The sequence below is a fragment of the Athene noctua genome, chromosome 5 (assembly GCF_965140245.1).
Source record: "Athene noctua chromosome 5, bAthNoc1.hap1.1, whole genome shotgun sequence".
NCBI lineage: Eukaryota > Metazoa > Chordata > Aves > Strigiformes > Strigidae > Athene > Athene noctua.
In genome coordinates, this window is record NC_134041.1 from 46405482 (window position 1) to 46418685 (window position 13204).

The 13204-nt window shown below is 41.4% G+C and overlaps 1 protein-coding gene across 3 annotated transcripts in view; it reads right to left on the reverse strand.

Moving 5' to 3' along the window:
* Positions 1-405: 405 nt before the first annotated feature.
* ANTXRL (ANTXR like) overlaps positions 406-13204 on the reverse strand; it is a 76929-nt gene continuing 64130 nt past the window's right edge. For all 3 annotated transcript variants that reach the window (XM_074907371.1, XM_074907370.1, XM_074907369.1), the window contains exon 18: positions 406-5484. In XM_074907371.1, coding sequence (XP_074763472.1) covers positions 5257-5484 — 228 coding nt within the window. In that variant the 3' untranslated portion in view covers positions 406-5256. The remainder of the gene's footprint in view (positions 5485-13204) is intronic.

Consider the following 13204-nt stretch of genomic DNA (forward strand, 5'->3'; position numbering starts at 1 on the left):
GCATAGCTTTCACTTTGTTTCTATGTGTTAGATAACTTCAAGATAGCAGCAGTAAGTTCAGATCCTGTCCCATGTGTTAATCAATGTTTGGGCACTTGACTCCAGTGGAATTTACTCAGCATTTCTACCCTGGTACCTGAAATCTAAAAGGGTTTCCAACAAATGATGGCTTACTTCTGAATTAGGCAAAGATTAAATTTCTCACGCTAGAAACAGGAAACTGAGGCACAGAACATATGCTTGTCTCTACACAAATGATGAATTAATAGCAACTTGGGGATGGGATTCTGACAGCCCAACCCTATGTTCTCCTCCTGGCTGTGCTGATTAGAAACCAGGTACAGAGAAGCTTATCCCCTCTTAAAATGACCCCGTGATGAAATTCTTGGTAGTGTTTAACCAGTAAGCACTTTTATTGGTGATTTTGAATCCATTAAGACTACATTATGTTGGATTATAAGACTTTGGCTACATCTCCCACATTTGCATGCAGGCATTACATTTGCAAGGTTTTCTCAGAAAAATGGAGCAGGCGCATAAAATGCATAAAGGTTATATGATTATAACATGGAAGCAGCATGTCCGTTACAGAAATTTGTACCACATGTACCAGTAACAAACCCACAACCCCATGTAAAACTTCTTTGTCCCTCAAAAACCCAACTGCTTCCTCTGTCCCTCATCTCCATGTCCTGGCTGGCTGTCAGCCTGTTCACTGTTTCTGAAAACACACATCTTTTTTAGAAAAAGCATTTAGTACAGTACATTTTTCCCCTTGAAAATGAACACATTTCTCCTTCACTACCCCCCCCCCCCCCAGTGAAAAATCTAACATAATCTACACATCTGTTCAAGCACTGTTATATGTTAGGAATCTCTATTGCATTATTCAAAAGTATCAGATCAGTAACAAACTTCTAAACTAGGATGACTCAAAAATTCCCCTTCCCCACAAACTAGAGAGAACTGAAAATGCTATACTGCATTATCACACTTACTTGCATGTAACCTGAGCCACCTGTATTTATTCACCTTAAGCCCCTTTTAATAAATAACTGTCCAGCAGTAACATCCAGAAGTGTGCTGTCTCTTCCAAATTAAACTCTATATTTACAGAAGTAGGGCTGTTTTTTCAGTGAAATGTGTTTTTTTAAAAAACAAACCAAAATAACAACAATAAAACCAGCAAACTATTAAAGAGAGAAAGCATATTATTGATCATGTTGTCTGAAGACCAACAGGAGTAAAAAGCATTAGGAGCACCAGGTGCACATGCATTTGAACTGGTACAGTTCATGAAATAATGTCATTCATTGTTATGCTCGCTCACTGAAGATGAGGAGCTGATTATTTTCTTTTTTCCCTTTTTACATTTAGGACCGTCTGCTCGGTAGGCTACGCCCGCAGATGGCAATACATGCACTGAGGTTGAAAGATGGCTGTAAATATGCTTTGATCAATGTGGTTCTGTATCAGCTTTAAACACATGGGGTTTCCCTCCCCGCTGCTTTGCACCTTGTGTCATTTCACATCTGTGCTAAGTGTGAGCCAAAGGTCCCTCGAATCCACACTTTTGGATTTGGGGAAGCATTAGATACTTTTTACAAGTTTCAAATGATGCTATATGCTGGAAAATACAGGGGAATCATCCCACATGGGAACATTTCTGAGCAGTGTAACTACTGTAATCATAACTGGCATACAAGCGTACTGAAACAAACACTGAAATATCAAGCCAGTTAGAGGCATTTTGTCCCTTCATTTATTTTGAGCCAGCTCTCAGCTGATACACACCAGTATTACTGCTTTGATTTCAGTTCACCTATGCCGATTTACACCAGGTAAGGATCAAGCTCAACAGACAGTAAAAGAGCAACCAGTTTCTTCTATTACATTGTTATAGTGCCTGAGATCACCACAGATAGGTACATTTCTACACAACCAAAAGGCCTTTCTGTAGCCAGTGCATCATATTCACTGCCTGCACCTTTGCAAATACAAATCAGTTCAGGTCCACTTTCTCCCCGCTTTACTGGCAAACTAAGCCTGCAGTGCTCCCATCCCAGAAGCTGCAGCCAAAACTTGAGTGATACAGCAAATGATTAATTTTTATATAGTGAAAATGCTGGGAACTCCATTTATGCTGAATGTAATTTTCTAATTCATGGTGATTCCTGCTTTATCATATACAGATCTGATCACCTGGAGGACCATTCCTATCCTCACTGCACTTGCAAGTTACGCAGAAATTGCTAATATCTGTTATCTCTGCAAGACTGGCTGTTCCAGCAGAGAATATTCCCCTCAACCGCAAACAACAGGCATGCTGGGTGTGTGATTGTGAGAAACTCCCCCTAAGCCAACATCTCCATTCTTACTGGAAGTGAGTCAAATTCTACCAACATGAACATCAATGTAAATCTGCAACAACTCTACTGACACCTCTTAAGATCTGTACAGGTGCAAGACAATACAAAATATGTCTTCCAAGCTTTTTCATTAGCTAAAGTTTACTCCTAAGCCATCAATTCAACTTTATTAGCAGATACTAATTCTGTAAGCAGGTTTTCCCTTTTATTATTAAACCACATCACTTGTGAGATCCACTACTGTTTCAATCTCATCACCACCTGCTCATAAAAGACTTGCCATCTACAGAGCAGTGGTCCACCCCACTCCCAGAAGCAGCTAAACCTCAAATGCCATGTTTTGTCCCAGCAGAGGAATCGGTTTTATTACCTTCCGCCATTTCAAATCCTTGTTAGCATTTGTTGGCTTAACTATTCTTAGACAGCCAACATAAGAGGCTGTTGGGTTCAACATTACAACTGGTCTTAGGCACATGAAGTTTATTTCACATAGGCTTCCATATGACCAAAATAATGTCAGCCAATGATCTCTGCTTGTAAAGCATCTTCCCCCACATTCAGGTCTCTACCCCCTCACTACAGTCATCCAGTTTCTTTCACTGGTGTCAAAAGTGGAGATTCACCAGAACTGCAGTGGAAAATTGGACATGTTTTAGTTTTACCTTTCAACTGAGAGCAACAGAGGTAAGTAAGTGATGACTGTGTGTCACGCTGGCTGCAAAAGGCCTTTCCATTCATAGGAGTACTACTCTCCAAGCAGTTTTTGTAAAGGAAGAGAAACCAAACAAAAAAACTACACAGTTCCCACACACACGCACACACTTCTCTCTCCTCCAAACAGAAATCCATTCTTACGGACCAAATTATGCAGACCCTATTCAAGTGACAAAAAAGAATGAGGATAGGGTTGAGTGCATCCCAATTCTCCTTTGTGATCACAATGAAGTCAGAGGTCAGCAAAGTACTTGGGCATAAGGATGTTCCTCTTGACTTGCAGGACATTTTAATGCATGCAGAAGTGCTTTTCTGGCTCGGGCCTAAATTAGGAACAGCTCCAAGGCCAGCTGGCACCCACAACTGTGATTCCACTACCTGTACCAATATACATGAGGTAAGAGCGTAAGTCAAGAGAGCAGAGCAGTGCAAGAGGAGAAGGAGGCTCCGTGGTTCTTCTGAGTTTATCTTTGACAGTCTCAGCTGCATACACACGGCATGTCACAGTGATCAGCATAGACCAGTGAGAGCTTGGTATGGGGTTCTGTAAGTGGGACTTCCACTAGAAGTAGTAAGCCTGCTTTCTATTTGTACCAGTGCAACTTTAACAACTGCATAAAGAGGCCTCAAATCTGGAGTAACTGCATGACACAGTGTTTTATCTTGGACTTCTGTGCCAATAACTGTTGTGATCTGCTACACACCCGCACCTACACACAGATGGAGAGATAGGTATATGCTGTGTCATAATGCAACATAAACCTTATTTCTACAACTATCCTAATAACACAGCCAGTGCCAAAGCGAACCAGCATAGGGATTTGCAGCCACCCTCTCAAATACAATATGATAGGTAGTGGTGGAGAAAAAGCAAGCTCAGGTGTTATTTTTATTCACTAGGGAATGATCTGGGCAAAACCCACTCAGGTATTGCTTAGTGAACACTATTCATGGGCTGTCCCAGTCCCGCGTCATAGATTCCCACCTCTGTGTGGGTGCTCGCATCGCTTTCTGATGACACACAGAATTGAGGTCATGAGTGAGCAGTCATCATGTTTGGGAAATCCTCTAGCCAAACATTATATAAAACAGGGATAAAAGCTCATACTGACACTTCATGCCACGCTTCTCAACCACAGGTAGACTGCAAGGTTACATAGAGGTGGGATCTGGACTGTCTAAAGAAAGAGCTACTCATAGAGGAATTCATGGTTGAATCACAAAAGGATCTAATTCTGCCTGGCAATAAGATCAAAAGGAAATGTGTCTAACTGAATAGCAATAGAATCAGTCTCTCAATGCTGCTGATAGAAAAAACATCTGCTGTTTGTGTATAACAGCATTCATGCTCAAATTGCATGTATATTTGCTCTATTTGGACCACGTTTTCTGTACATGAAAACTAAAAATTCCTCTGAACTTTGGACAAAACTTAACCCCTGTCTTGTTTAGGGTTTGGATTTCTAGAACCAACATCCAGCCTTCAGTCGGCTATCCTATGCAGCTAAGTCTAAACATATGTAGAGATGGCAGGCTCAAAACTGATTTTTCTCAGGAGAAAAAGATATCCCTCTTCTGTGATAGATTACTGTTGCTAGATTATTGGCACATAGTCTCATCTTACCTCATTATTGTTATAGCCACCTTATAAACTTTCATGGAAATTCCACCTGCAGAACCAAAGGCAGAAAGTTATCTTTGCAATTATTGTTCCATATTAACATGTGGATGCAGTAGTGTTGGGGAAAAGAAAGCAAATTCCTCAGTGAACTATGTTTAACCAATTTGCAGGTGGCAGCTATCAAAACAACTGATGCACATGTACCGGCTAAAGTTATTAAAGAATGATCTGACATACCAAGTCAAACAAATGTCATACCTAAGTACATCTTGAAATGTATACATACAAAAGCTGCTACTGTATCTAGATGACCATTTTGGTTTGTTTCTATACCCCATAGCTCTGAATCTATCCACTGCATGTTTGCTCAGCACGTGTGGTATAAATATATTCATACACCAAAATTGACACTTGGCAGTTTTTTTTTTTCTTTCTTCTTTTTTTTTGCTGACCAGCAACAAATTCTGATATCTTTAACTGTAAACCAATACTCAATAAATATGCTGTGTTCAGCAAAGAGACATGTTTTGTCGATCAGGGTTTTGCTGCACTCTAAGCCATGGGCTGCGGGGGTGGGCGTGAAGGAGGAGGTCCAGGAGGGGCTCGGGATGGGGGTGGGCCAGGAGGTGGCTGCCTGGAAGGGGGTTGCAGAGACACAGGAGAAGGATTCTTTGGAGCATTGTTGAGAGGAACATTGTTGCGCTGTGGCAGCTTCGGCGGTGGGCTGTAAGGGGCAGACGTTCCATCCGATTTCACCCGAGTGAAGTTTATGCATCTTCCCTAGAGGTAAAGAGAAATTAATTATTCATAAAAAGCAGGTGTTTTGACTCATCAGCAGCTAGCCAAAGGGACTATAAGCAGAGGGGCCAGGCTGCACTCACTTGCTGGATGAATATCATACATGCGACATTCAAACCATGCTGTACTAATGGTCAGCATTATAAACCAATACTTTCCTTGGGTTTCAGAGCTCCTGTCTACAGAGAACAGCCTAGGACTGGTTTAAACCAAAAGGACCCCAGCATGACTTTGCTCACACGTGCACTCTGCTCTGCTACCGAAGCCATGCCTGCCTTGGTGAGATCCCTGAATGACAAAGCTGTGCTTGAAAAAAACCTCATAACAGAGACACAATTATACCAGAGAAACAACCTTAGCAAAGACACCATCTGTAGCTTTCCTTTTCACAGTGATGCTAGCCTACATGGTGTCCATGCTTGGAACACTACACTGGGATAGTATATCTGTCTTCTGTTCTCCAATGTAGATGTGGCTTCTGTCACAAACACCAACAAGGTGTAGGACTTGCACAAAGGGCTCTCCAATGAGTGTGTTTTCAGAATGTATGTATGATGCAGACAGGCAGGACCTGATGGGAGAACCGTGGATGGAGATTTTATAACAGGAGTAGCTTGGATTTGGAAAAACAGCAAGCACTGGGGATGTCCTACTCAAGCAGGGGCTGAATGTAAATGCATCAGGGTTTCATTAGTCAAAACAAAGCCTTGCATAGGTTCCCACTAACTAAGTTCCAGACAGGAAGAGGGGCAGACAGACCCCAAAGACCACCTAGCCCTTACTGTGGGGAACAGCCAGAGGGTCCTGGGCACTTCAAAACATGGATGGCAGCCTCAGTTAGACACCAAGATCTCTGCTGTCTGCTGTACTTGTTCCTCTCCACGAACCCTAAGTTTTCTAGAAAACTGCTCCACTATTTCTGCAGAGGCCTTGTGAAATCCTGCAGACACAACCTTGTGTGAGGAGATACAACACTTGGCTTCACTGTCTCCACCTCCTCACCTAGGGAGGTGGGAGGAGATGCAAGAACCCAGCTGCTACAAGCTTGGCAGAAGCCTGCACCTGGAAGGCAAAAAGGCTCTCATCATCATGTACAAAGGCTGGAGATGAAGACTGACTTAAAATACAGGAGTGACACTGCCAACAGCCCATTTACAGAAGCTGGGATGTGTTTTTAAATAAGTAACTGTGAGCTGGAAAGTACCCATCCCATCAATGACAAACTCCATTTGCCAGCACTTTGTCCTTTCTGTAACAGGCTAATTTTTTGTGCCATGTAGCAATCACCCTAATGAAAATGGCCTCTACAGTTTAGCATGGAGGGAAATGTTACCTGTTTCTCTCTTTTCAAGGCAAACACTAGCTGGGGTAAAAAGCAAAAATCCTGTTTGGTTTGTTCAGAAAATATCAGTCTCAGAAGGTATCTTTCCTCCATTATTTTGAAAGACCCACAGAACCACAATGCTAATGACAGCCAGAGGTTTAGGTTGCACACTGGAATCAACAAACCAAATTCAGCTCAAGGTTATGCCAACATCCCCCACGCAAAACTCAGAAGGCCTCCAGATTTAGAAAAGCTCATCTCGGAGCTAAGAAGCTGTAGATCATGAATCCCATAGCTACCAATGGCTGTGATAACAGGGGAATACAAGAACTCACACCAGTGACATATCACTGCTAACTCTGTGCCACCTGGCATGAGGAAACTCTGAAAGGTGTTTAGGGAACTGGCTGAGTTTCTGTGGCAACCCCACAAAGCAGAATTTCCCCTCGAATCAAGGCAAAAGCCATCACAACTGAACCACCACTACCTGTTTTAAGACTTCCAATGCCTTCAACTTTGTTCATGAAAACTTTCTTTAAGAAGAAGGGAATCACTTAGTCTATCGCTTTTCTGAAAAAAAGGCAAGCAGCATTATCAAGAGAAACTATTTGTGCAAGTTCTAGAGAGCTCAGAAAATTATTCAACAAATGTACTAACACCCAAAGGGTATACTACCCTATCACTTACTTGAATTGGATGGCTCAGGGCTTCAAGAGCTCAGCTCGAGTCAAGAGTTGTTTGAATGGGCATGTTGTTGCCTGTACATGAGACATACTCAGTAGTTCTCAGTCCAAGATTTCACCATCACAATTCACCACTACACTTAACAGCATCAGTAAGTAGGATAAAATCCCCTTTCTAAAAATCTAGGCTTGTTACAGCAGGCTTTGGTTATGAACCAGGTTCAAGGCAATATACTGGGGCCAGAGCCTTTGCATGGAAACAAAGGGCAAAAGCCAAGGTCTTGGTTACTTCTGCAAGAAAGATAAACCCCTGGATCAAAAAACCCCAAGTGGATGCTTTGCTCTACTCCATCACAGAACTCAAGTCCTCACCGGCACTGCAGAGAACAACAATCCCTGTCAGCCATTTGTCTTCTGCTGTGCTCCATTGTATTCAGAGAACACTTGGAAATTCTGCAGTACTTACTGCCATGCAATGAATATTACAGATATATTTATCAGCTGTACTGCAAATACATTTATAAATATTAAGGCTGAATTTTCTTAAAGTTATGAATTTAGAACAGCTAAATAATCACCCAGGGGAAAAAAAAAAAAAAAAAAAAAAAAAAAAAAGAGATATTCGGATGAGATGTACCATATGGGGAGGGGAAAAAATTAAGGATAGAACAATCTCCCTCATAGTAAATGCAAAGCTGCAAACCCAAGTAGTGCTTTTGCCTACAAGCCTTTCCTGCCTCTCTGTTGTGTCTATCTCCCAAACATCTATTCCAAATATATTTATAGTCTATAATCAAAGGGGATCCCACAAATCTGTTTGCATTACTTTCACTTCAGTTAAAGTGATAGGCGACGTCAAACTGCTGCCAGTTTCTGCCACACTCACTGATTTGTCAGACAGATGGGTAATTTAAAGGCCATGCACTGCATTGTGTCATGAAAAATACGGTTGGGTTGGGAGTCTGACAGATATAGGCTTGGATGATCGATGTATGTATTGTGACACTTCCTCACTAAAGATTATTGGTGTTAGCCTACAATCTCATATTTCAAAGACTTCTGGTGAATACTGGAGCAAATCCTCCTCAGCACTTCAGGCAGCCATTGATAAAATGAGGCCAAACTCTTAGCCAGTGTTAGGATTAACAGCTGAAAGGGAAAGGGAGGAACAAATGATAATAAATCATAAGTCACAGTTTGGACTTATCAAGCGTATTTCAAAGTGTGTCAACACACAAAAAATCAAAGGATTTCTAGATTGAAGAATTAAGACCTCCACTCACCATACTTTCCTAGTAACAGAGTGCCACAGCTATTCTACCTAACATGCACATACCTCTGGGGTTAGTTTATGAAAAAATCCATGATGTTTCTCAAAGAAACATCCTAACCACAGGAGTCACAAGAGTTAATATTCTGTGTTTGAAAGGATTAAGCAATTTCCTCTCCAAAGGCATATAAAGGCTTTTAAACCATAGAGGACATGGACAAAAATCAGGTATCCTGCACACTCATCTATGCTCTCCTTGCACAGGGAATTAACAGGGATGAAGAGCCACCACCACTCTAGCAGTGGTAACAGTATTATTTTCCCTGAAGTGGTGTATCCACTTAGTGTATATAAGGAAGGTGTCCAAGTTGCAAGGTGCAGTAATAGCATGATGATCTCAGGCACAACAGCTGTCGGTAGCTGCTTTATTGTTTTCTAGGAAGCAGACGATCTGCACAAATCCAGTTCTGTCTGGTTCCAGCCCCACTCTCAGTACAGCATCCCTCAGATGGTACGACCTGCAACGCATACTGTCATTCAGGCACCAACTGAAGGTCAGCAGTGTGCCATATGGAGTTACGCCCTTACTTCAGCTCACATCTGCACAGTCTTCCTAATGCACAATTATTTTGCCTCCCCATATGTCCATCCACTTGTTAGGCTCTTGTTATGCTGCTTGCCAAATTGGCTTTTCAGAAAGTACAAATACTGAAGCAGCGGGAACTGCCGTTGTCCCGACTCCAGCTTTTATCCCAGTGTAACAATCACATGTGCAATTCAGGCACTTTGTACTTCTAGGGAATGCCTCCTCGACCACCTAGGATGTGTTTTTGTGTGTGGTTTAAGGGGGGGAAGGAAGGGAGGAACCTCTTGAAAGCCACCGCATCTTGTTTCTGGGCTACTTTCATCATAGTGCTCAGTACATCGTTCCCCAGAGAGCGCTTGTTCCCCCAAAATCTTTAGCTGCTACTCAGCAAGTTTTCAATGGAAAGAAACAACTGTTAAAAGGATCCAGGCAATTCAAAGAGTGTCATGGGCAAGTCTCTTCACCCATGATCCTAAGAGGGCTTGCAAAAAGAATTTTAAAAATCTGCCCCACCTGCCAGTAGCCGTCCCTTTTCTGTTCATTTTAATATACGTGTTGTTGTTTAACAAAAATCAAATCCAGTTTCATCTTTGTGCATGCCAGAGTGTTTGTGTACACAAAAGTGTCTGTTTCTCATTTTTAGCTGCAATAGTTGACATAATAGAAGATATCCTTCCTGTTACAAAATTTGCTTGAGTTTTCATTCACTCTTGGTTTTGCTTATGGAATCTCAGCACAGCAATTCCAACTAGCAGAGCAGGGTATCTGACTGAGGAAGAATTGGCTTCAGTTAAATATTTACTGAAATTTGTTGGTCTTTGATTTTGTACGAATAGGATACTTGCCTTTAAATTTTAGAATGGATTAAAATAAAATAATTCCTTTAAAGTTTCAGCATAGCAATCCAAAACACTGGACTACCAAATTAAAAAAATTAAGCTCTCAGTCAAAAGTATTACATTTTATGATGCTGAAATCTGAAATTAACATAATTTCCTTGGGCTCAAATGAGTAGTCACCTTTCTCCTCAATTTTGTTTACGGATGTCACTGGGATGACTCTGCCAGCTTGCTATGGATGTGGTTCATCAGCATGTAGCTTCACTTCCTAAATATTTATCGATAGTTCAATGTAAAAGCGGAGCTCTAAAACTCAGAAGAATAGATTCAGGTTTTTATGTTACCTACAAAACCACAGGAGTGAGCATCCACAGTCAGAATCACTTCAGCTAAGTGAGGCTTTTGATTCACACACCCATAAACCAATAGGATATATACCTTTAAGATCAGTGACTTTTACAAAAGTTGTATGTTGGAAAAATCCCTGTCCTCTAATAAAGAACAAAAGTGTTCTAGCAGAAACGCCTACACCAAGTATCCTAGAATAGCAACAGTATGGGAAACTTGTTCAGCAAATGAGGTAGATTACGGATACAGTAATTTTATAGAGAAAGAGCTGAACCGAGGTGGTACAGAGTTCCCACTATTTGAGTTTCCTGGGCAAGAGTTAGGATTAGCAGCTGGCTCCTCAGGAGCCAGGATCTACCCACATCAGCCTTTGCCAAAAGCTTCCTCACACTGCACTGCTTCATGCTGACTGTGTGCTGAACATGTCACGGCTCATTAAAACCTTCACAGATTTCCTGAGAATTGCACTGATTACCCTGCAGTGCACAGGCTAGAAATTAAGTGAGCCGCTGAAACAGTTTGTCACATAAAACCTAAGCCTGCCTGGTTTTCAGGCACATTCAAGTTAACTTTTACTAACTCCTACATTTGGGACTCAGACCGCTTTCGTGTTGAAAAATAAAGTACTGGTAATGTCAGATATTCCTATATCAGCAGTCTGGTGGCTGATCATGCTTTGAGGTCAATAACTATGTAAATTATAATTAATTTCTAATTATATTATTTAGCAATTAAGTTTTGATCATCATTTAATTATACTGTGGTTATTGCATTAATAGTTAATTTATTAACTTGCAATTAAATTTTATATGTAGCCATTTTATGTTATTAGGTCTCAAATAAAAACCTAACCTATCATCAACATAAAATATTTGTTTGCATGAGAATCTAACTCTTTAAGTACCTTCCAGTTTAATAAGTCCTCTCTTGTCAATAACAATTTTCTGGGAATCTATTTATCAGCTCAGCAGCGGTGAAGAAAACTGTGGTAATCCAAAACTATGAAGAGGTAAGAGAAGAGGGGGTTGACTGAACAGAGGAAGATTTTAGAAGTAAGGTCCAGTAAAGTGGCAGTGTCCAGCAATGAGAATATAAAAATTATTTTCTTTAGTCTGCTTTTAAAAAAGAGAATCAGTCCAGCCCATTCTTTATCCAGTGTATTATCTGGCCTCTTTATAAGTAAACTCATATCACTTCTGTTCCCTTCCTCTGTGAGGGAGTTATTGGAGGGGAAGGACATCACTGCGTTGTGAATCACTCCTATGGTAACAGTGAGGACCCTATAATGGCCTTAGGTACCTCAGATAAATTCAAATTGAATATTAGAAAAGGATAAATGCAAATGCACACAGATGATACAAGCAGCAGCAGAAAACTCTGTTTACAGCACAGCATGAGCAAGGTGGTGCTGCCAAGAGGTGTAACCTACTGGGCTCACTCAATGTGCTTCACACCGCTAAAGGAATCTGACTGAGCTTTAAGATATGAGAGGTAACACAACTCTAAACAGGACACATATCCTGACCCAGAAAGTGGCAGTGATATTTAAAAGCAGCTGAGGCACATGTGGATCCTTCACAAAGTCCACAAAGACACATGCATAAGCAAATTTTGTGCATTTTGTCTTGTTTTTTAGCAACCAAGCTAAACCACTGATAAGCTCCAGTCACTGTCTCACTGGTGCAGCACCAGGGAGACACAGCACAGAAAATGAACCCCTGCTTCAGAAACTGACATGGAGTCACAAATGAGAAGATAGCTGCATACAGGCCAGGAACAGAGCACATGGTGACAGTGAGACACAGCCAAGCACGCTTTAGGCTTCTGACACATTCAGAGTAAAACTTGGTGGCTTAGCTAAAGGCGTGGCCCACTTCCTGCCCAGAAAGCCCAGGCGAGAGCTGAGATGCCTCAGCCCCTCTCACAGAGGTGAAGGGGGACCAGCCTTGCCTTGTTACGAGTCTGGGAGAAGAAATCCTTCAGGAACTCAGCATACCCTCAGACACCCTGGCTATGGGAGCCAAATAGCTGAGAAAGGGTTTATGGGGAGGGCAGGGAGGAGAAAGCACAGGAGCTCTTTTGACACCAAATATGTGATAACCCCATCCAGGGGATCCCCCAGGGACCGAGGGCAGTAGGTTGCCAGGGCAAACTCACAAACAGGCCCATGGCATGCACCACACAACAGCAGCAATAAAAGTAATCTTTAGGTTCACTTGCTGGCCAAGGGAAAAGTCAACAACAACCAAAAGTCTTAATTTTTCAGGTAAAAGGAGTACGTCAAAATAAGTTTCACTTGGGCTTGAAACATGTGCAACTCAAGACATCTTTGAATTTTGGACAGAGAAGGTGTTTCAAAACAAAAATTGAAAATATTGAGACTTTTTTAAGGGTATTTTTTCCACTTCAGCTAATTTCATTAACATGCAGAAGTATTTACAGACCATCTAAAAAAGCAGTTTCTAGCCAAAACAAAGCAAGTCATATGGAAAATGGTGTCCAGATCTACTAAGGAATTAAGATAAGAACTGTTTTGCAGTAATATTAATAGCTGCAGTATCCCAGGCTACTGTAGCTTCTTTAATCAAAATACCGAGAGTTAAATACAATCAAGTACTGATAGGTTCCCAAGACAACACATGTCTGCAGACC